Source organism: Lupinus angustifolius, chromosome LG09 (genome assembly GCF_001865875.1).
Source record: "Lupinus angustifolius cultivar Tanjil chromosome LG09, LupAngTanjil_v1.0, whole genome shotgun sequence".
In the NCBI taxonomy this organism is placed as follows: Eukaryota; Viridiplantae; Streptophyta; class Magnoliopsida; order Fabales; family Fabaceae; genus Lupinus; species Lupinus angustifolius.
In genome coordinates this window covers 19,744,493-19,766,152 of record NC_032017.1, presented here as the reverse complement: position 1 = coordinate 19,766,152, position 21,660 = coordinate 19,744,493, and the positions used below count along the sequence as shown (strand labels likewise).

The following is a 21,660-nucleotide window of genomic DNA, read 5'->3' as shown; positions in this document are numbered from 1 at the left end:
ATCATGCATTCATGTGGAAGATTCAGCTTTCATCTCTACATTCACTACTATGCTTGAATCAATGGAATATACATTAGGCATGCACATTATATTCTCATTCACTTTGGGCCACATTTGATGGAGAAAACCTATTAACTTAAGACAGAAAAATATATATACACCGATAGTGTGAAGTTTTTTACACCATTACTACATCGTTTACCATTCATTTTCAATTATGTTTGATTTTTCAGGGCAGCAAATTAAACTAACTTAATTCTGATATCACAAATAGTGTCATGCAGAGGGATATAAGAATGGAAAATGATACACACTAAACAACCCAGAAGTAATAGTGATCCTCCATTTGAATGGCATTAACACTGAGCAACAAAGTTTAAAAAAGTAACATATCTAGCAAATAAGCAAATGAGATTGTGGCATAATCCACATCAGATTTAAGAGATTATGATTTTAAAATGTACATGGCCGAATCACATGCACATTTTTCGAAATATCTAATATACATATAAAATAATTTGTAAAAAGTGAAATCCAGTTCAATTGTACTTGCATCTCGAACTCATCAAGTAACTGGCTTAGTTTATTTAAGTTCAGTTACACATGCAAATCAACCCAAAACTTGTCATATTCTAACAAAAGCTTGTGTCTTCTTCTTTTCTATAAGCCAAGAAATATTAAAAAATAGAAATTTTCTCTTGTCAAAAAATTTGAGGTCTTACAACGAGTGATAGAGCATTTAGATTGAAAAACCTTCATTTTACAATGAAAAGAAAAAAGGAAAAATACTTTTCCTGAACAGAATATTACTGTACTTTGTTTCTCTTATCCATATTTTTTGTAATTTAAAAAAAATTGTTCAGCATGAAAGTAGAAATAACGTTCTTGGCTTTTATATGGTCGTAGGGAGAATAAGTTGAAATACCCAAAAAAAGAAGAAGCTTAAAGTACTAATAATATAATTAATGGATGACACGAATGTCAAAAAAGTAGAACGTTATAGCTCCAAGTTCCAACCTCATAGCTAGACTCTAGCAGAAGCAGAGTGATGAGACAAAAAGGGAGAGATTCTGGAGCCTCTATTAGTTTTTTCAAATTCAAGCACTGCAAAACTGCTCAGATCCCACAACATTCATCAATAATTATTACTACAACGTTACTCCAACAACAAAATAGTTCATTTTCTTACTTTACACTCAAAAATCATTTTTTTACAAAAATAATGCTTTGTTCTTGTATATATTATCTATTTTCCAAAGTTGATTCCTTAATTTTTAAATTTTATGAGCAACCAGAATGATAGTTCCTCCTCCAATTCTGAGAAAGAGTGGGAAAGTAGAGATATGTGGTGGACGCTAGCTATTATGTTTTGTTTTCTTTATCAGACCAAAGTTTGCTTTTGTCTTGGAATAAAGTGACTGACACACACTACATACACTACGATACAACCTATGTCTAAGGTAGCATATTTCTAAGGTAACCCTGAGTATTTTCATAGCCACCAAGTGTTCCATTCAATAAAACATGTTCACATATATATATATCATCCGATATGAATTACCTCATTGTGACTTATCAAGGGGTAGAGTGATTCTATGTATATTTAACTACTTCAAAAGAGAACACATTCTTAACAGCAAAAATCCCCAAGTTAGATATACCACAAATGAACCCACTGATCAAACCAGTCCATTGAGTGTGTTGTATATGTTAACTCCTGGTCCAGTTGCTTATATAAATCTAATAAACATATAATAACTTGAGCAACCCTTTCCCATAATCTATGTTTTAAAGTTAAGCCTAGATACTCATATATACACAGCCTTCAAACATATTATGATGCTGAGTAATTTACGAACTACATAAATAAAAACTATTTATTTGGCAGAACAACCTCTACCCTTGAGCTAGCTTAAGCTTAATTATTTTGATGGGGTTCTATTTTAACAAACCTGAAGCACCAAGGAAAAATTATGGTTGCTGGATTTTTGGGAATCATTCTTCAAGAGAGTAAACCTATGCATTGAATTTGTTGGTACCAATACATATTTGCAACATATAATAAATTACCATACCAAAAATATTGTCATTCAGTAATAAAACCATGAAAATCATTGTCAAACAGCCATCACAGATGGAATTACATAAGATGGTGATAAGGAAATTGTAGTAAAACAGCATCACTAATTATTATTTTCAACTCTACATTTTAGATAAAACATAGGGAAATTACATGCCATAAATTATGGGGGCCTAAGCTCTAATAACCCATACAATACAAGAAGTAAAGACGTAAAGTCACTAAGATCAAAGATGAATAACTGAATAAGCAATCTAACAACAATAATTTACAGGATAAGATAAAACTAGAAGTAAAACTACATAAAATGATTATATTCCAGCAAACAAATAGATTCAAAATGATTTGAACATGCTTCTATGAGGAAAAGTGGGTAGGTCATTTGGGGAATCCACTGAATTGGAGCTATACTTTCTAAACAATTCATTCTGGGAAGGAAAAAAAAATATGATTAACCAGGAGAAGAAAAAAGAATATATACATAGTAAAAGGGAGCTCCCTTCAGTCCAAGCACAGACAAAAAAGGAAGAAATTTAGCTCCTGCATCATTCACACATTCACAATAGCATTTGATAATGCTTGATCTATTGTGTTTGAATGAATGAGTCAGCAGCTAATTCAAACCCTTAATCTGTCCATGAGTGGGCTGAAGGAAGCTCTCTTAAACTATTCTTCATACTTCACATCTTAAACATTAATCCAAACCCAAGATTAAATCATTTGAAAATGATTGTCCTACCAAGAACATTATAATATTTAATTAAACAGATCTAAAATCCAACTAAACACAAACAAAATGGGATTATACTCAGATAATTACAACATTTATTAAAGCTTAAATAACCAGGATCATTTCAGATATATTTCAATTAGTGTACTGGCATGTCAAACCTAATATCAATTGCAAGACCAACTTAATTTCACAGGAGAAGAAAAAATTACTAAAAATAAGTTAAATCCTCCCTTTGAAAAATATGTTGATAACTTAGGGATTACAAATTTACACTTCATAGTGCCAAGGAAAGTATTATGTGTTGGCCAAAATATTAAAAAGTATTCTTAAAAATAACCCTAACCCTAAGTCTTAATACTGCCAAGTGCTAAAGAACATAATGAGAGACAATATAATTTAAGATTTTGTCAAAAGCATTTCCCTGAACCAAAAGAAAATAGTGTGCCCTTGAGTCTAACCTTTTGATTAATCACGCAGAACTGATAAACAACACATAAATCAAAATACAGCATAGAATCACGCAAAATCAGAGATGCTTTCTTGATATGGGCATATATGATCAATGTGATATTGTTAGAGCAGAAATATTAAAGGGTGAACTTGTTATGTGATGTATATGATGCAAATAACAAACATCTAAATCAAACAAACTACATCTTATACTTACTGAAATACACTTCTCCAAAGTCTCACACGAACTGAAGCTTCAAACAAAGGACGATATGAGATGCACTGCTGAAAGAGATTAGGAACATTATGACATGAAAAGGGGTAAAGAAAATATGAATTAGAAAACCAAAAGACTTATAGAAGTAAATGTGTTAAATCAAATAAATAGTACAAAAAATTATGAACTATGAAACAATCACTTTAAAAAAGAAGTGAGTTCAAGTTTAAGAAGCAGAAATAAATGAAAACTTGTGTTAAATTAGTAACAGAGAGATGGGGAAAAAAGGAAGTGTCACTGTCTTCATACGAGTCAGAGAAATGAAGGCGATACAAGATCTAATATCCACACAAATCTGGTAAAACACTGTTACGTTTCCAAAAGAAATCAAAACAAAGGTAAGCAAATGATATCTTTTTTTTCTTTTCCCATCAAGGAAGTAATTTTTTGCAGAACACTTTTTCAACCTTATAATAAATTATAGAGGAGCATAAGTATTGCGTTTTTCTCTATTGTTTCTTCTTCCTTTGGTTAAAACAAAGCCATCAAGTTATCAACTACTTACTTCTCTTCTCTCTCTCTCCCTGAAACTGAAAGAGACCTAACTTATCAAAAAAAGAAAGAGACCCTTTATGCATAAAATCCAAGACAACACTAGTACTGTTTATATATACTGTTCAATAAAGAGAGAGAAAAAGGAGAGTGGGATGAAAGGTGAGGACATGGTTACCCCTTTAAGTCATTTCTCTCTCACCCTTTAAACCAGACTCTTCACTCAACTGTAGTGCACTATTTTCTATAAGACTAACCACACTGCATCTCTCTCATCATTTTTGTGCATACACAAGTGTTTCTACACGATAATGCGTGTGTATATATAAGTGTTTCTACTCGATAAAGCGTGTGTACATGGTACATACAATGTGCTTGTACTGAACATTGGTGCGTGTAGCTGTATATATAGGGTTTGAGTTCACTGATTAGTCTGCTGGATAAAATCATGGACCAGGTACTTTTAATTACACATTTCAAAATAAAATGACTCGTAAAAAATTGAAAAAGTATCATGTTTTTGTCGAAGTCTTATTTCTTCATATCACAGTACTGTTCACAGAAGAAAGTAAAGTTTTTTTTGGTTATGTGTATGTTATAGGTTCAAATAAAAATGATTATTATTGTGGAGGAAAAAGTAATGTAAATAATATTTTTAATTTATGTGGAAGTGTAATAGATTGTAAAATAATATGTAATGAGATTCATATTTTTTTATGGAGATGATATTAAAGGCAAAACTTGTTTAAATTCTATCTTTTTACCATTCTTAAAATACCCTTATTTTATTTCCTTTTGTTCTTCAATTAACTCCATAAAGTGTCAAACTCCATTATGGTTCTTCCCATCAACATCCATTTTCCATAATCTATCCTTCAGCCTATTTTTTTATTGAATAGAAACATAAGAGAAAGAGAAAGTGAGGAAAGAGAATGAAGAGAAACACCTACCAAAAGTTCATATTATTTTTTTCTTTTCTTCTGTCAAATCAAACAATTCAAAAATATGTTATATTTCTCATATTTTTTTCTCCTCTCTCTTCTCTTATTTTCCACTCTTCAGCCAATCAAAAACCTACTATATTTTTCTTCATTACTTCAAACAAAATTCCAACTTTTAAGATGTATAAGAGAATTTCCTTATGAATAGGAAGATTTAGTAGGATAATATATCATCTCTTAATTGTCTAGGAAGTATCATTATAATACAACACAATTTTGAAAAAGATTACGTGACCAAGCACAATTTACTATCAATATAATTGTTTTTCACCTTATTTACAAAATTATCATACCCAAACTTTCCCATGCAATACTTGTATAAGCAATTCCCATGTGGGAGGTACTGTTATAACATTTGCTTACAATAATTGAATATGATTTTGTTGCTATTTGTTTATAGTTGAAGACCGAAAATAAGGATTGGTGGCTACTACTGTCGTGAGACTAACATGCATGTGTTGGTGGCTTGTCTAACAAAGAGGTAGCCAGCACCATCTATTTCTAGTTTTCTACCTACTAATGACCAACATCAAAGTTTCAAAGACTTTTGATTTGTAATTTTGCACATAAAGTAGTGTAGACACAATCTCATATATTAGAGATATGCCATGACCCATTGTGAAATAGAATTGAGTAATGGTCGGTGGGTTGAGTGGTGCAATTTGTCTTGGCATTGAGGTGGGTGTTTCATTAAAAACAAAGACCATTTTGTTGAATTAATGGTCAATTACCCTTTATAGTGAAGCAGATTTTAAGCACATGGATGATGCTGCTTGCTGATAATGTCCATTTGAATATTGAATCAACTTCAGAATAACTTCATAAAGGTAAGATAAAGTTAACAAAAGATAAAAAAGACAGCATAGTTTGTAGAAAATGATTAGCCATGTATATTTAAGAGTTTGTTTACGAGTTGAGCTCTAATGAAAGTAAAGGGAAATGGAGCCAACTCGTAAGTATATTTCACGACTTATAAGTCTTTTTTAAATATATTTTTGATATAGATATATTTCTTTTCTTCTTACATTATGCATTTTCATAATTGATATTACTTTAAGATTTCTAATTTACTTTTGAGAATAAATTATCTCCTCATAACAGTAGATAATTTAATCTCATTCAGCTATTAAAAGTATGATATATGTACTCTTTCAAAAGTATGATCTTTTCCACTCTATCATTAACTTCCTCATAAAAGAAAAATAAAAAAATGAGTAGAACCGGGGTATAAGATATGGGCTTCCTGGCTATAGAAAGCAAAAATCTAGAGAAGCTTGTTTGGGCTTGAACTGGTTAGCTTTACGGTCCGGCCCAAAATTGGAACAAAAATATATTCAAATTTTTTCCATTATTTTCAATTTCTTGCAAACGATCTTACCCAAAACTCAACCAAATCAACGTAGGTTGTTGATAGGTCTAGAGATAGTTTAGTTAAACTTTTGAGCAAGGTGAATCCTAAAAACCTTGTATAAACATATTCTAGTACAATTGTGTTGGTTTAATATACCCCAACTCAGGGTGCTATAGACCATAGTGTTTGGACATGGAGAACGGTTATTATCTACACCTACAAAAGAAAATTTATTAACACTTAGGTGATATTGGGTTTAATACATATTATATCTCTCATCTCACAATAACATTATTGCATCATTATATTTGATTAGTAAAAATAAAAACATAAAATTGACAATAAATATTTAAATTAAGTAATTCATGGTTTTATTTTTTGATGATTTATAAGAAGTGATATATTTTTTGAGACGAAAGTTGTTATTAGAGATAATATTTTAAACCAAATTATATAAAAACTTTGAATTTAACTTAATAATATAAAATTTAAGCCTAGTTGATTTAAGAGTATGAGAAGTGATATACTTATGTACCTAAATTTAATTTGAAAATTTAGATCATCATCATTATCAAATTTTTCCATGTAAAATTTGTAACAATATTTTAATTTGTTATAGAGAAAATTCTTCATATATAATTTTCAAAAATAATTTATTTTTTATTTCCAATTACAATAATTATGTTTAGTTAGACTATTATCATAGTTTAGCATATAAAAATCATATTTATGGGGTAATAATTTATATTTGACAACTTCTCATGATAAAGCAACTAAAAAGAAATTAAGCAAGACAACTTCTCATGATAACCTATAGAAACATTCCAAAGTATAATTAATATGAAAAAAATTATATTTATACATTATCAATATAATTTTTTTTATATAATCATTATGTCATTATTATTTATTTAATTTTTTTTGAAGAATTAATAATATTTAAATATAAATAATAGTATACAATACTTGTAGATTGTCACTATATACATTTAGAAAACAAAAAGGTTATAAAGAGATAGAGTTGGAATGAAAATAAATCCTATTTAATAATGTCTAAAAGAAAAAGTAAAAATACAAAAAACTCTCTCAAAATAGAAATTTACAAAAAAAAAGAAAATACTATATATAGTACTATATTATAATTTATTAATTTTAATCAATGGACGTTGGTTCAAGTGGTACATACTTGATTTCCCTTAAGCAAAGTTTCGGGTTAGAGTCTTGTGGATGAAAAAATGTTCACTGTGATAGTTATCCCCATGTACATGTGGATGTTCTCAGCTCGGACAGGATTGCTTCCAGTCCAGTGCCAGGATACCCGTGGAAAACCACAAAATATTATAATTTTAAAAAATTACTATGTATAGTAGTATATTATAATTTATTATTATATTATTACTAGGGTTGGTGGAAACCAGATAGGCAAGAAGATTTGAAACTCAAATTTCCCACAAAATTCCAACTTCGACGGTCACACCGGTTCAGTTCACTGCTCCTCCCTCCACTCTCCACCCCTTCTTCACTTTTATTTATCGGTAATAATATTCATTCATTCTTACTCCAAATCTCTCCTGCTTCATTTTTTTAATCATTTCTTAACAAATTTTAGGCTTTGGTTTCTTACCCCATTAGCTATAAACCTTAAAGTTCTAGTCTTTTAACCATTTGACAATCTCTAAAGGTATAAAAAATCAATCTTTGTCCAACAACAGAAAAGGGGTAAGTTCAAAAAAAAATTCAGCTCAATATATAAGAAAATGGGAAAAGTTTCCAAGATTCAATTTCCGTTCTTTGAGATTTTCCATTAAAAAGCATTTCATATTTTCCATTTTATTGGAATATAGGTAGTGTGGTATTTGCTTAGATTGCTGTCATTTTCTATAAATTAATATATTTTGTATTATATTTATGCATAGTTGAATACATTTTAGGTAATAGCAGATGGCAAAAGGGTGCGCCAACAACACTTATGAAGAGGCTAGGAAACAAAGACTTGAAGAAAACAAAAAGAGGTTTGAGGTAATCAACATTTGTTTCTTTTATCTTTTGGTTTGTTTTAGCTTAAAAATTATTCTCCAATGTTTTAAAAAAAAGTATAGCTTTTATGTGACTCATTACAATTTTTTTCTGTCATTCTGTCTCCTATTTTGTAGGATGTTTTTTAAGTGTGTCTGATGTAACTGCAAATATTATATTAAAATCGCTTACAAGCTAAATCTATTTATGATTGCTGAAAATCTTATTTGTTTGGATTGTCTAAAAATCATTTTATATAGTAAATTACAAAACATATGGTATAACAAATGTCATTAATGTGCCTATTAGTAGTAAATTTATTTACTATCTTCCTAGTTTGCCTTTTATCTCTCTAATAATTATTGCTATTCATTTTCACTTATCATCCCTCTAATTAATTAGACCGGGGAAGAGTTGTAAAATAGTTATTTTTATTGCCTTGATTCTCTAACGACACAGATTAACATTAACAAATTTGTTTTCCGAAAAAAAAAAACAATTATTTTGGAACAAACGTAGTACATCTAAAGCTCCCAAGACTTTGCTTTATTTTTTCAAAATAAAAAGCTGTTTTTAAAATTTAAGCTAAATGGTAAACATAATTTGTTCTTTTAAAATGAAACAACTTTTAATCAGCTTTACCAAACACCCTCTTAGAAGCTGAAAAATATAGCTTCAGAGTAAAAGCTGAATCAGCTTGCAAAAACTCAACTGCACAAAGATGTAAATATTGAAAGTGATACAACTAGTTAGAAAGTTGGTTGAAGGCTGAAAAACTGACTTAAGGCTCAAAAGTCACTAGGGGTTGAAGGGTTTAAGATAGATAAGTTGATGTCTTTGGTAAAACTAAGTGATAAAATGACTGAAAATGGTAAAGTGATTAGGAAAAATGGTAAATAAACACATGTAATGACTTAGTTGCTCTTTTAAAAGTTGATATATTATGTTCTCTTCTTTTATGCTGATTGTTTCATTTGGTTAATTAACATACTTTAATTTTATGCTCTCAAGGATTTGGGAATTTCGAAGATTTCAAAAACTCTAACTGAAGTCACAACTCCTGTGAAGAAGACACATGTAAGCTTGTATTTTATTTTGTTATACTTTGCAAAGAACCAACATTTGATATGTCACCTTTCCCCCCTTCAACTCTTTGCCGCTTGCAGCATCATCTTCCAAAATCGAAATCAAAGTCTAATGATCTAGTGGAACCTAGGCGCTCTTCTCGTACGCGAAACCCGATTGCTTCGTATAGTGAAGAGGTAAGTAGCATTACCTTCCAAACTACTATAATGTGAAAGATCTTAAGTGCATTGTGATCTTAATGTTAGAAGGGTGGATATACACTTAACTTGCTTACTTTATATAATGAAGCACTCATGTTTGGTTATGTGTTTTTTTCTCAAAAATCATTTATTTTCTTCATTTTTTGTTTCTAGTTTTTGTATCAGAAGATAATGTATGATTCACTAAATATTTCCCATCTTTCACAGGCTGGTATAGACCTTCCAACTTTGCGGAAGAGGTCACGATCAAATTCTTCAAGCTGCTACAGGTGATTAGCTATGCATTTAATAACTTATCTATATTGCTCATAAAATACTTATTCAAGGTTGTGTGACTCTCAGTTATATTGCAAGACCACTGGAGGAAATCAAACAAGCTTCAGATAAACAAAGATCTCGTGCTTGGGAGGCTGCAGAGAAACTCCACACCAATTTGCAATCTGAAAACCCAACTTTTATAAAGTCGATGGTTCGGTCTCATGTTTATAGCTGCTTTTGGTTGGTACGTTGCTGCATGAAAAATCCTTTTATATGACCTATACATACTTGATTATCCTGCTTGTTCTTCATTTGTTAGTTGTTCGGGTGTTATTTTGTTTTCACGAACAAAACATGAAAATGAAACAAAGTGAAAACAAGATGACATTTTTTCTAAATAGAAAATGAAAATAGAAAACTAACCAAACACCTTAGATTATTGATAAATGTAACACAACATACTTTCTAATATACTATTTTATCTTTATGCTGGTAGGGTCTTCCTTCTAAATTTTGTGAGGAACATCTTCCAAAAACTCATTATAACATGATTTTAGAGGATGAAAATGGCTCAGAATATGAGGCTGTGTACATTGGCTCAAGAAGTGGGCTTAGTGGTGGCTGGAGAGCATTTGCATTGGAGCATAAGTTGGATGATGGTGACGCTCTTGTTTTTGAATTGATTGAACCAGCAAGATTTAAGGTAATCCACTTTATCGATTCTCTTGCGTATCTCGCTCTCTCTCTTTTCCTTTTGGTTTCTAGAGTCGTCGAACACCTAAGTAGGGACCACCAATAGTTTTTCCACATACACATAGATCCAAAGATTGAACTCGGGACCTCATGCTTAAATTAGCCAAGCCCCATCCACTTAGACCAACCAACCCCTAGCACAACATGGATTAAACTTTTTTCACATCATCATTAATCAGTTTATGAACCTCATTTTTTTTAAGTTCCTTATTGGATATCGGAAGTCATGTTTCGTACTTATTTGGTGAACACGTTGACGATATTACAAATCTTAAATGTGGGGCATTAACCATGCATGTTTCTCGAGTTGCAGTATATGGGCTCTGTCATATCACCTCAATTCTTTTTGCTTTATGCAAGTCAAATAAATCTCCACTTTAACCATTCAACTCTTCAAAAGTTAATCAACTTATTTCTATTTTCGTCTTAAAATATTAATTCAATTCTATATTAAGTTTGTGAAGCCATATAAACTCTGTATAATAGTTTGTGTGACTCTGCAACATACACCTGAACATACTTTTTGCATCTCAACCGTACAACTCATATGCAATGGTCGCCTAAAGCTTTATGCATCTCTTTGAAATTCCTATTGGAGATGCTCTTACTTATTTGATATAACAATCAGCAATGAACCTGACATGGTGTTACTGCAGATTTATACTGTTAAAGCATTTCCAGATTCAGTTGAAGAATATGAAAAGGAGGAGCCTGAGGAGAAAGAAGGAAACATGCGTGCAACAAGAGCATTAAAAGCTGGAAGTAAAGGTGAAACAAAATCGAAGAAGACAAGAAAGTCAAAACAGGCTATTGTTGTATATGAAACCAACGAATCAGAGAGTTCTCAGGAGCATCTGCCACAAAGTAGCATTGACAATGAAGTCAAAGCACACGAGATAAGCCCAACTAAGATAACAGTTTCTCAGGAAAAAATGCAGGAGAAATCTAAAATGCTTGCTACTGGTGTGTCAAAAGTGGAAGGACAAGTTGAAAGAGTGAAACCAAAGGGGAAAAATCTTGTCAAACCTCGAGGGGCTAAACCCGGTAAGAAACAAAAGGTTACAAAAAATCTCGTTCAAGATGATGGCGAGTTAATGGATGTTGAACCAGTTGAAGAAGCAAGCAAAGATGATTCACACGTTGAAAGTGTGAAACCAAAGGCAAATAATATTGTCAACCCTCGAGGGGCGAAACCAAGCAAGGAACCAAAGTCTACAGATAATCTTGTTCAGGATGGTGTTGAGTTAGAGAAAGTTGAACCAGTTGAGGAAGCAAGAAAATGTGTTTCACAAAAACCTCGAAAAAAAGCAGCTGGGAAGCTTTTCAGGAAGAGAGCTTAGTCCTGCTGTACTGCACTTTCATATATTCATTAGTGCAGATATGCATCTTAAGACATGTTTTGAATCTGGAACAGTTTGTATCATTAAGTACATGGTCATTTTATTTTTGACATTACCACTTCCCAGTACAAACACAACAACATTTCCAAACACCAAAAAACAAGGACTGGCCTCAAATAATTGATTTGACAATATTATCTTGAAGCATCATTCAACAAATACTTTTCAAGGCATCTAAGAAAGAATAAAGTGGACTCTGATGTCTTAAAGGGATGATCACTTTTTTCTTCTGTGTTGTGCTCATACTCATAAAAGATCTTCACATTTACCAAAGTATGTAGCTCTCCTATTGCAGATAGTTGAAAACTTGTCTTGTAGTATGACAACCCTTGACTCAGATAACCCCCTTCAATAACTTGCAGCCCAATTTCATGAGTAACCTCATCAAGCTCAGTGATCTTTTCCCTCTGGTAACTTTCTGGAGATACATCTGAGACTCATTACCAACAAATTTGATTACTTGTGTTCAGTGAATCAGAAAATATATGTAAAATAAGATGAAGTTATGAAAGGTAAACTAAACTCACCAGAGTCAAAAGTAAAGAGGAGAATTGTACCAATTCCACCATCACCTTCTATCACTTTTACATCTTTCACAATATTTGGGATGACCCTTTGAGTTATGACATTCAAATCCTTTGACATAGCTTGCCATAGAATTTCCAACCCCACACTGAGTTCTGCTTGAGTGTTGAATTCCTTTATCATGTTACTTCAATATGTGCTTCCATGGGGAAGCATGTTTATATAGCAATACATTAGAAAAGCTTTTTATGGCCGTTATGGCCAAAACAAAAGGGCATCCACCACATGTAACCACGTTGAAAGGTTCCTTTTCTTTTCTTATGATGTTTTTATATTATATTATACTATTAGAAGATTTAAAATATATCATCCAGCATGTATATATATAGAGTTTAAAGGTTAGACCATTGGTGTAAAGATTTTTATATGATCATTATTTAAAAGTTAACAATGATTAATGCACGAGTAATCGATCATACATTGATAGTATACCAAACTCTATTTTTGATAGACTATTACTCATAGATTAGTAAGTCAAATACAATATCCTGATCTGTTTATGTGGTTCAAAATTCATGCATTAGGTCAACTGACCTCAAAGAACTGTATCTAAAGTGCTGATGCAAAGAAAGACCTACATATAACATTCATCATATGCATAAATCTCATCCAAAACCATTTAATAAATGAAACAAATAGGAATATAGCAATTGGCCTATTCTACTAATCAGTAGTGACTAATGATGAATATTCACTAGTGAATTCTTAGCCTAAACATGAACAAAAAAGAATATCAGGAATATGCTCAAACATTGTAGAATGTAATCATCTTATACCTCGTGTCTAGTAGGCATATCAAAGATTAGGCACTCACAACAACAAGCTTTCCTTCAATTTCTGGTCTTGATGAAATCCCTGCAAAATAAGTATTTGTATATTCAGTTGAAAAATACTAATTTGTATAGTTAGAATTAGAGATGTATAAGAGTACATGTCAAACAGTAAGATATGTTATAAAAAGTAGTGTAAAATAATTAATGAGTAATGCATGTTATCTTCACCATACCCACAAACCTTTGAAGGCAAACATTATGCATATGTTGAATATCTAGTAATCATTATGTAGTTGGAGCCTGGTAAGTAAGTCTTAGAAATCTGCACCATCTCTTTTAGTTAGATGCAGCAATGATATTAAAATGTGCACCATTGAAAAAGAGTAAATGATTTTCACATTACTATCATTATTAACCTACTCTATTTACTATCATTATTAAACTTTGTACAAAAAAAACATGTTTTCGTCTAGAGGTGTTAAGGCTTTGTCTAGGATGATTAAAATGTCAAGAGTTCGATTCATGAGTGCGACACTTATTGGAAGAACAACCATGAATCCCGAGGATTATTTCCTTACACAAAAGGGTAAAGAGATATCATTGATAATACAAAAAAAAACATTATCGGCTTCAGCTACTACCTCAAATGTGATATTTCAATCTTTATACAACATAAGAAAACGTAATTTCACAATGTGATACTTTGTCAAATATTTTGGGCTAGATATGGGCCGAACTAGAAGTGATTCAGAAAATGGCCCAATAAAAGAGTTGAATCCAACAACCACACGAAGTGCGTAGAAAAGTCATTGGCTACAGAGAGAATTCCGGGTTGTGCTTGGCATACATAACTATCATTGTTTTGGTGGTTAGCTACACTATAGGGACAATGATCTTCTGTCCTAAACTTTGTCTCAGGTCAATCATATTATGTCACGTCAGTTAAAAAAATTAAATGTTTATAACTTTATCATGTTTACTTCATTGTGATTGGTCAGGGATATGGTTGGGGACAACAGATCTCCATCCACATTAGAATCCACCAGAACAATGGTCACTATCTAATGCAAGTGGAATAGGAGATAATGAAGAAATACAACATGGATATAAATTGTGTCATTTTAAGAGTATTAATACACATAGAATTATGAAGGAGAGCACGTTGGACCATGCTTTCGGTCTATATAGGGCACTCACACGTCAAATATAGACCACACACTTCACATCATTATGCTCTCACATCTTTAAAATCTGCTCTGAATGGAACCATGATCTGTAATAAGAATTTCGTGTCTTTGTCCTAAACCAATTATTTCAAATTAAATAATATAAAATATTATTTTTTACTTTTTATATATTTTTTTTAAGTAAGTGATAACTTTCAATTAGCTTTGAACACAATAGAACATAAAAAAATTGAGACAATTGATCTCCATTGCTTTGAATGAGTTGTTGGTGTGGTGTTAAGAAGATGCAGACACTTGCTGTGAACATGGAATGAAAGCAATTTTAGTAAAGCGTCTAAAAAAGTTGTATTATGAAAGCATGCAAACAGATATTTTCAGAGATAATTTTCTTTCAAGTTTGAACTCAAAAACATTCTTACAAGATTTTTAGTTGTTCACATGATGATGTGATCCAGGGAACTGTGGAAATTTGAATAGTTAGATTTGGTCAGATATATCAATGATCGGTCTAAAAACCTAATCAGAATAGTTAGATTTTGAGAATGTTCCAATATACCTCTACATAGTGTTTATGGTTGGGTTTGAGCTTGATCTGATTGCGTTCAAAAATAATTGCAATAGGGCAACAAAAAAATGGTTTCGATCAAAGTCTGAGTCTCTGTTAAGTTATTATTATACTCATGTAAAAGTCGTGAATTTAAGCATTAAGTAATTATAATTAAGTATTTTTTATCAATCACAAGTTCAGAACTACTAATACAATTTTCTGATGACAGATATTCTCGTGTAACTATATGGCATAGATTCAAACTCACAATCATGAGTTAAATGCCTATTAACCGAAGCAATTAACAATGATTAAATTTATATTTCTTATAATGAGCTTACAGCTTTTAACTACCTTATATGATATTATTCTTTAATATAATATATTTATAATTTTATACTTATAGGTATTAACACATAAAAAAAAGTTAATTGAAGGGTGATCTTGATGAGTTAAGTTATTATCCAAACTTGTATTCCAGTATAATTCAGATATCTGTTATGTGAACACAAGGGGAGTGAATGGATTATGTGTAAATATATTATTGGGTGAGTGAGAAACATGCTGGATAAATGGTAGACAAAGATGCAGACATGTCATGTCAGTCAGTATCAGCGTACACTTTAGCAAGTTGGTCACGCGCCAGATCCCTATCCTAAATAGAATGAGTGGTTGTCGTTGTTGAATGTCTCATAGCCACGAGTATTTTGAGTGGCCATCGTCAACAATACGTATATTTCTAACTTCAAATTCATGCCCTTGCATGAAATTTCTGATTTCCCAAAATCCCATGCACTTATTGCACCTCACGTCCGACCCCATCTAATGTATGCAGTATATAACTTAACAAAGATTTATTGTCTAAATTGTGTCTTCAATTATGTCTTATATTGATATTGAAATAAAAATATAAAAATATTAAATTTTGTGACTGATAGCTGACATGTTTTTATTAGTACAAGGCGAAATTTATAACATATAATCAATGTTAAAAAAAAATGCTCTATCCTTCTGTATAAAAAAACTTAGATTCAATAATCTAACCAATTCTCAATAGAAGGTTTACTTTTTAATTTCTTTTATCATTCCTTTAGCCATGATTAATCAAAAGAGCTTTACATCAATATTAAAGTAATAAATCAGAATCCTCTACAGTAAAAAAATATAATAACACTTGTACTTTTTTTTATTTAGAATGTAGTTATATCATCGTTAAGATTAAGAGATAAAAAGAAGTTCCCTCTAATCTTGTTCCTAAAGGAAGATATCCAAATATTAGTGGGTGACCGGTTGACGGCAAGGAAGATGTGCGTTTTTTTAATAGTGAGGGAAGATATACTTAATCTTTCGATGATATCACTTTTGATTTATGATATTGTATAGGGAGGGGAACATTTTGTGACACGCAAATGTTTAAATTCACAAGGTGGACATTTCTACGGATTAGGACGTCTAACAGATACATGACCCTTGACTATGATGGCACCGGGTTAAAGTGAACTCATGTTTTGTTATGTCTTGTCTCCCTCGATTATTCTTTTTATTAGGTTTTCAAGTATCTCAGACAGACCGATACAATAATGGACGTGGTAAAATGTAAAATGGATAGGGTGTTGCTGGCGTCAACTGTATAGTTTATTTCTTATGGAATAAAATTTGTTGTGCCAAAGGTTATGTTATTTCATGTATTAGCCAAAACCAAATAATTTTTTAAATCAATTTAGTAAATTATAAACTTTTCATCCTAATGCTTTGACATATAAAATGATATATGTAGATAGTATTCTTAATATTACTTATTATTAGTAGATATAATTGACATATAAAATGATATATATAGATATTTTGTTGATACTTTACATATATATATATATATATATATATATGATAGAAAAGTTAGATAACTAATAATGTTTTGGGCTAAAGATATATTATTACTTTATACAAAATTGAACATGTATATACAAACACTACTAAAACATCATTAAATGGCAAAACCTCTACAGCTGTCTTGGTTTTGATATGGCACTCCCCAAGACAATCCTTGCCACTTCAACGGGTCTATCTCCCAAGAAAAAATATAGAAAGGTTTATAGCATCATTTGGTTAATAATAATATGGTTCATTTGTTTAATCTGAAACCATAATATTTTCAACTCCTACAAGTCCTCTACTCAATACACACATTTATTGGATCTATAAAATTGAAGACATGACTTTGGAGTGAAGAATCTAAGAAAATGTATTTGATGACTTATCATGATTATTGGACAATCAACTCGATCAAGTGCATGCCTCATGACTTATTCTCAATCTTCTCTCCTTGTACATTTCTTTATTTGTAATCTTTTTTAACTCGATTCTACATTTAACTCATTATCAATAAATATCTTGTGCATTGTAAAGGAAATTAATAACTTTAGTTTTAGATAAATATGCCATGATATATTTTCCTTTAGAGATGAATTCATGGGGGAAAAGAATTGTTTTTAATAATGAAGATACAAGTTATTGATATTATTTTTATATTTACATATAAAACTGTTATTATATTATATCATAAAAATGCTATTCATACCATTTTTTCTCTTTATTTGTTATATGTTTTCTCATCTAGTAATAGGGGAGATCTTAACCCCACTAGTGGACACCAATATGAAATATCAGCATTGATTGAAAGTGCCCACTTATATAGGAGATTAGGTATGGGGAATGACGTAGAATAATTCACCTTAAATGGTAATCACTCTACATGAAATGATAAAATAGCTAAATAAAACACCAAATTATTGCAAAGTTAACATCATATACCTGGACCACACTATTCACAGCTCATGAAGATAAAATCATAATAATGGAGCGAAGCTACATTGTTTTCAAAATCTGCATATAAATATAACCAACCATATATGTAACCCATACTTTCTCTCAACTAAAATCAGGCTCATCATGGCGGCTCCCAGTTCCACCAGACTCTCCCTTGCCATGGAGAGAACCGGGCAATGGTAAACACTCCTTTCAAGTACTCCTTCATTTTCAAACCACGCATGCTTAATTAATTTTTTTTAATCCACAATGGTTAGTATGTTAGTATTTTGTTGTGGGTGAGACTAAAACTTCGACCTCTTTTACTCTATCTATCAAATCGCCTCATAACTCACTTCTTTTTGTTGATGGTTGAATGGGCTCGAATCCAAAATCTCATGTACTCTATTCCTTGAGTTTTTCATCATCAAACCACCTTATGACTCTCATGCTTAATTAATTATTCTCTTGTTGTTATTGTCCATATTAATAACCTAATTATTCACTTGCATTATTGTAGGATTTTCTCTCAAGATATACCCAGCGATGTTATAGTTGAAGTTGGAGAAGCTAGTTATTCACTCCACAAGGTACCAAAAATGCACTCCAATTGTGTTTAAGTATGTTATCTCTATGTTTTAGTGGCAATAGAAAAGGCTTTGACTGTTTACGTTTAATATTTGAAATTGTGAACAGTTCATGCTGGTGGCAAAGAGCAACTACATCAGAAAGGTGATAATTGATTCAGAAGAGAGTGATCTCACCAGAATTGATCTCTCTGATATACCTGGAGGCGCAGAAGCATTCGAGAAAACCGCCAAGTTCTGTTATGGTGTGAACTTCGAGATAACCGTCCACAACGTGGCTGCACTTCACTGCGCCGCCATGTTCCTCCAGATGACCGATGAGTACTGCGACGGAAACCTCGCCGCAAGAACTGAAGGCTTCTTCTCGCAGGTTGCTCTGTCTAGCCTCACCGGTGCAGTCACTGTGCTCAAGTCCTGCCAAAAGCTACTCCCCTTCGCCGGCGATCTAAACGTCACTAACCGCTGTGTTGAAGCTGTAGGCTCTAGCGCTAGCAGCGAGGCCTATTTCCCAAGCAAATCTCCGCCGAACTGGTGGATGGAGGAGCTTGCAGTTCTCGACGTGGATTCCTTCGAGAAAGTGATCATCGCAATGAAGAATCGCGGAGCCAAGTATCTTACCATATCTGGCGCGTTGATCACTTACGCAGAACGCACGCTTCAGGAACTAGTTCGAGACCATTCCGGCGGGAAAGGTAGAATCGAACTATCAGATTTTAGCGATTCAGATTCCGATTCAAGTTTAAGAATCCAACAACGCGAGATTCTTCAGTCCATCGTCGCTCTCTTCCCCTCGGAGAAAGCATCTTTTCCAATCAACTTCCTCTGCTGCCTCCTCCGTTCCGCGATCTACCTCCGTGCATCTAGCAGCTGCAAACGCGAGCTAGAGAAGCGGATCTCAGAGATCCTGGAGCATGTAACCGTCGACAATTTCCTAGTACTGTCATTCACCTACGACGGCGAGAGGCTCTTAGATCTTGACAGCGTTCGAAGAATCATCTCCACTTTCGTGGAGAAAGAAAAGAGCACATCAGTGTTCAACGCTAGCGGTAGCGACTTCATAGAGAACTGTTCCAGCACCGCCATGCAGCGCGTTGCCAAAGTCGTCGACAAGTACATCGCAGAAATCGCAGCCTATGGAGAACTCACCATTTCAAAATTCAACGGCATCGCTATTCTCATCCCCAAACACGCGCGTAAAGTCGACGATGATCTTTACCGTGCCGTCGATATCTACCTCAAGGTAATGGAATAATAAATAACCGTCTAAATCGTTTGAATTTTAACTAAGTGAAGTAAATTACCGTCTAACCCTTCTTCCACGCGCGTGTTTTTGATTCAGATGCACCAGAACCTAGACGAGATAGAGAGGGAGAAAGTGTGCAGCGTAATGGACCCGCTAAAACTTTCTTACGAGGCGCGTGTGCACGCGTCACAGAACAAACGATTACCAGTTCAAATTGTTCTTCACGCGCTATACTTCGATCAGATGCAACTAAGGAGTGGCGCGGCGGAGGATCAGAACGTGGTGGCGTCGAAGAACCAGAAGCCACAAACGGATGTGTCTTTGGTAAGAGAGAATGAAGAGTTGCGTTCAGAGTTGATGAAGATGAAGATGTACGTTTCGGATTTGCAAAAGAATGGTCAAGCAACGACGTCGTCTTCAAAGGAATATGTGAAGAAGACCAATTTCTTCTCCTCTGTGTCAAAGAAACTGGGGAAGTTGAACCCATTCAAGAATGGGTCGAAGGATACTTCCAACATTGATGATGAAACTGTGGACTTGACTAAGCCTCGAAGGAGAAGGTTCTCTGTTTCTTAGATTATTTTCTTATTTCTATATCTACTCTTTCATTTTATCATCTTTGTCTGTAAAAAAAATCTATAAGGTATTAAAGATTTAATGTTTGGATAGAAGCATCATAGTTTATTTGTGATTAACCTGGTGAGGGTTTTTCACTTACTATTATAACCTTTTGGGAATTTATGTTGTGTATGTAATGAAAAATGTTGTGATTTTTGCCAATTTTACATCTTAGCTTTTAGTTATTTTAATTAATTAATTAGTACTTGCTTGATATTGGGAAAATTTACTTAGTTGGTGCACTTTGACCGAAAAATTACGGTCTTGTGCACCTTTTGAAAATATTACGAAAAAGGTGTAGATTTCACCTAAATCGGCAACCCTGTTGCCGATTTCAAATAAATCTATTTTTTTATTCGACTCCCCCCTAAATCGGCAATGGGGGGGAGTTTTACCTATATTTATTTTTTTTTTTTAATTTAAGGAGTTTTATAAATTTTATTTTTTTTTTAATTTCTCCCCCCCTAAATCGGCAATGGGGGGGGGGAGTTTTACATGTAATTATTTTTTTTTTAAATTTAACCCCCTAACTCGGGGAGTTTTACAAATTTGTTTTTTAGTTTCTCCCCCAAAATAGGACATGTAATATATATTTATTTAAAATATTTAAAAAATGTAATTCCAATAAGACAGAAACCATTAATACTTTATTCAAAGAGTATTATTTAATACAAAAATTTATCACACTTGAATTTATTAATCCCATAAAAGTTTAATGACGTCTATGTGATGAAGTGCCACATGGGGGTGGTTTTCTCCTTCTGGGCGGTTGAACTCTTAATTGTTGTTCATTCCGCTGCGAGATTCTTGCTCTTCCACGTGTGACCAATTGTGGCTCCTCCTCATTTGAATCATCTTCATCTTCATCAACATCTTCAACGACAACCTCATCATCAGTATGTTGCATACCAAAAATATTTGTAGACGGCATAGTAGGACGATAATTATTAAATGGAAATCGGCATTGGGACTGCCGATTTAGGTTAGGTCAAAAATTATTAAATGGAAATCGGCATTGGGACTGCCGATTTAGGCTAAAATTAATTATTGATAGAATTAATTATTAAGTGTAAGATATTTTTATTGAATTGGCAGAATTTATTTTAATTTGGTAGTTGGTAATTAGGTGGAGAATTTATTGCATTTAATTCTAGTTGAAAAGTGCAGTTGAAAAGTGCAGTTGAAAAGTGCAGTATGGGGGGGGGGGAGTTTTGCTAC

At 32.5% G+C, this 21,660-nt stretch overlaps 3 protein-coding genes across 7 annotated transcripts; 2 read left to right on the top strand and 1 right to left on the bottom strand.

Moving 5' to 3' along the window:
- Window positions 7,792-12,093, top strand: LOC109355714 (putative B3 domain-containing protein At5g58280). Of its 5 annotated transcripts, none has more exons than XM_019598902.1 (8): window positions 7,792-7,919; window positions 8,326-8,403; window positions 9,412-9,477; window positions 9,567-9,662; window positions 9,894-9,955; window positions 10,029-10,188; window positions 10,441-10,647; window positions 11,354-12,093. In XM_019598902.1, the coding sequence occupies exons 2-8, from the start codon at window positions 8,326-8,328 to the stop codon at window positions 12,035-12,037; spliced, it is 1,353 nt and encodes a 450-aa protein (XP_019454447.1). In that variant the 5' UTR covers window positions 7,792-7,919; the 3' UTR covers window positions 12,038-12,093. The 5 variants fall into 5 exon arrangements, with proteins under 5 accessions (XP_019454447.1, XP_019454446.1, XP_019454449.1 ...); XM_019598901.1 differs by having other exon boundaries at window positions 8,323-8,403; XM_019598904.1 differs by having other exon boundaries at window positions 8,301-8,403.
- LOC109355715 (phytohormone-binding protein-like) lies at window positions 12,115-12,916 on the bottom strand. The gene is made up of 3 exons (XM_019598907.1): window positions 12,877-12,916; window positions 12,625-12,846; window positions 12,115-12,527 (listed from the first exon to the last, which is right to left on the bottom strand). Exons 2-3 carry the CDS (start codon window positions 12,803-12,805, stop codon window positions 12,232-12,234), a joined length of 477 nt encoding a protein of 158 aa, XP_019454452.1. The 5' UTR covers window positions 12,806-12,846; window positions 12,877-12,916; the 3' UTR covers window positions 12,115-12,231.
- Window positions 18,107-20,449, top strand: LOC109357372 (root phototropism protein 2-like). The gene is made up of 4 exons (XM_019601299.1): window positions 18,107-18,194; window positions 18,515-18,584; window positions 18,691-19,821; window positions 19,921-20,449. The coding sequence occupies exons 1-4, from the start codon at window positions 18,139-18,141 to the stop codon at window positions 20,398-20,400; spliced, it is 1,737 nt and encodes a 578-aa protein (XP_019456844.1). The 5' UTR covers window positions 18,107-18,138; the 3' UTR covers window positions 20,401-20,449.

Excerpts from the sequence above, each read along its gene's own strand:
- LOC109355714 (XM_019598902.1), top strand. The coding sequence starts at position 8,326 with ATGGCAAAAGGGTGCGCCAACAACACTTATGAAGAGGCTAGGAAACAA. Across the intron at positions 8,404-9,411 it reads AAAACAAAAAGAGGTTTGAG|GATTTGGGAATTTCGAAGAT; the intron begins GTAATCAACATT and ends TATGCTCTCAAG. Across the intron at positions 10,189-10,440 it reads TTTATAGCTGCTTTTGGTTG|GGTCTTCCTTCTAAATTTTG; the intron begins GTACGTTGCTGC and ends TTATGCTGGTAG.
- LOC109355715 (XM_019598907.1), bottom strand. The coding sequence starts at position 12,805 with ATGATAAAGGAATTCAACACTCAAGCAGAACTCAGTGTGGGGTTGGAA. Across the intron at positions 12,528-12,624 it reads CCTCTTTACTTTTGACTCTG|ATGTATCTCCAGAAAGTTAC; the intron begins GTGAGTTTAGTT and ends AATGAGTCTCAG.
- LOC109357372 (XM_019601299.1), top strand. The coding sequence starts at position 18,139 with ATGGCGGCTCCCAGTTCCACCAGACTCTCCCTTGCCATGGAGAGAACC. Across the intron at positions 18,195-18,514 it reads ATGGAGAGAACCGGGCAATG|GATTTTCTCTCAAGATATAC; the intron begins GTAAACACTCCT and ends GCATTATTGTAG. Across the intron at positions 18,585-18,690 it reads CTAGTTATTCACTCCACAAG|TTCATGCTGGTGGCAAAGAG; the intron begins GTACCAAAAATG and ends AATTGTGAACAG.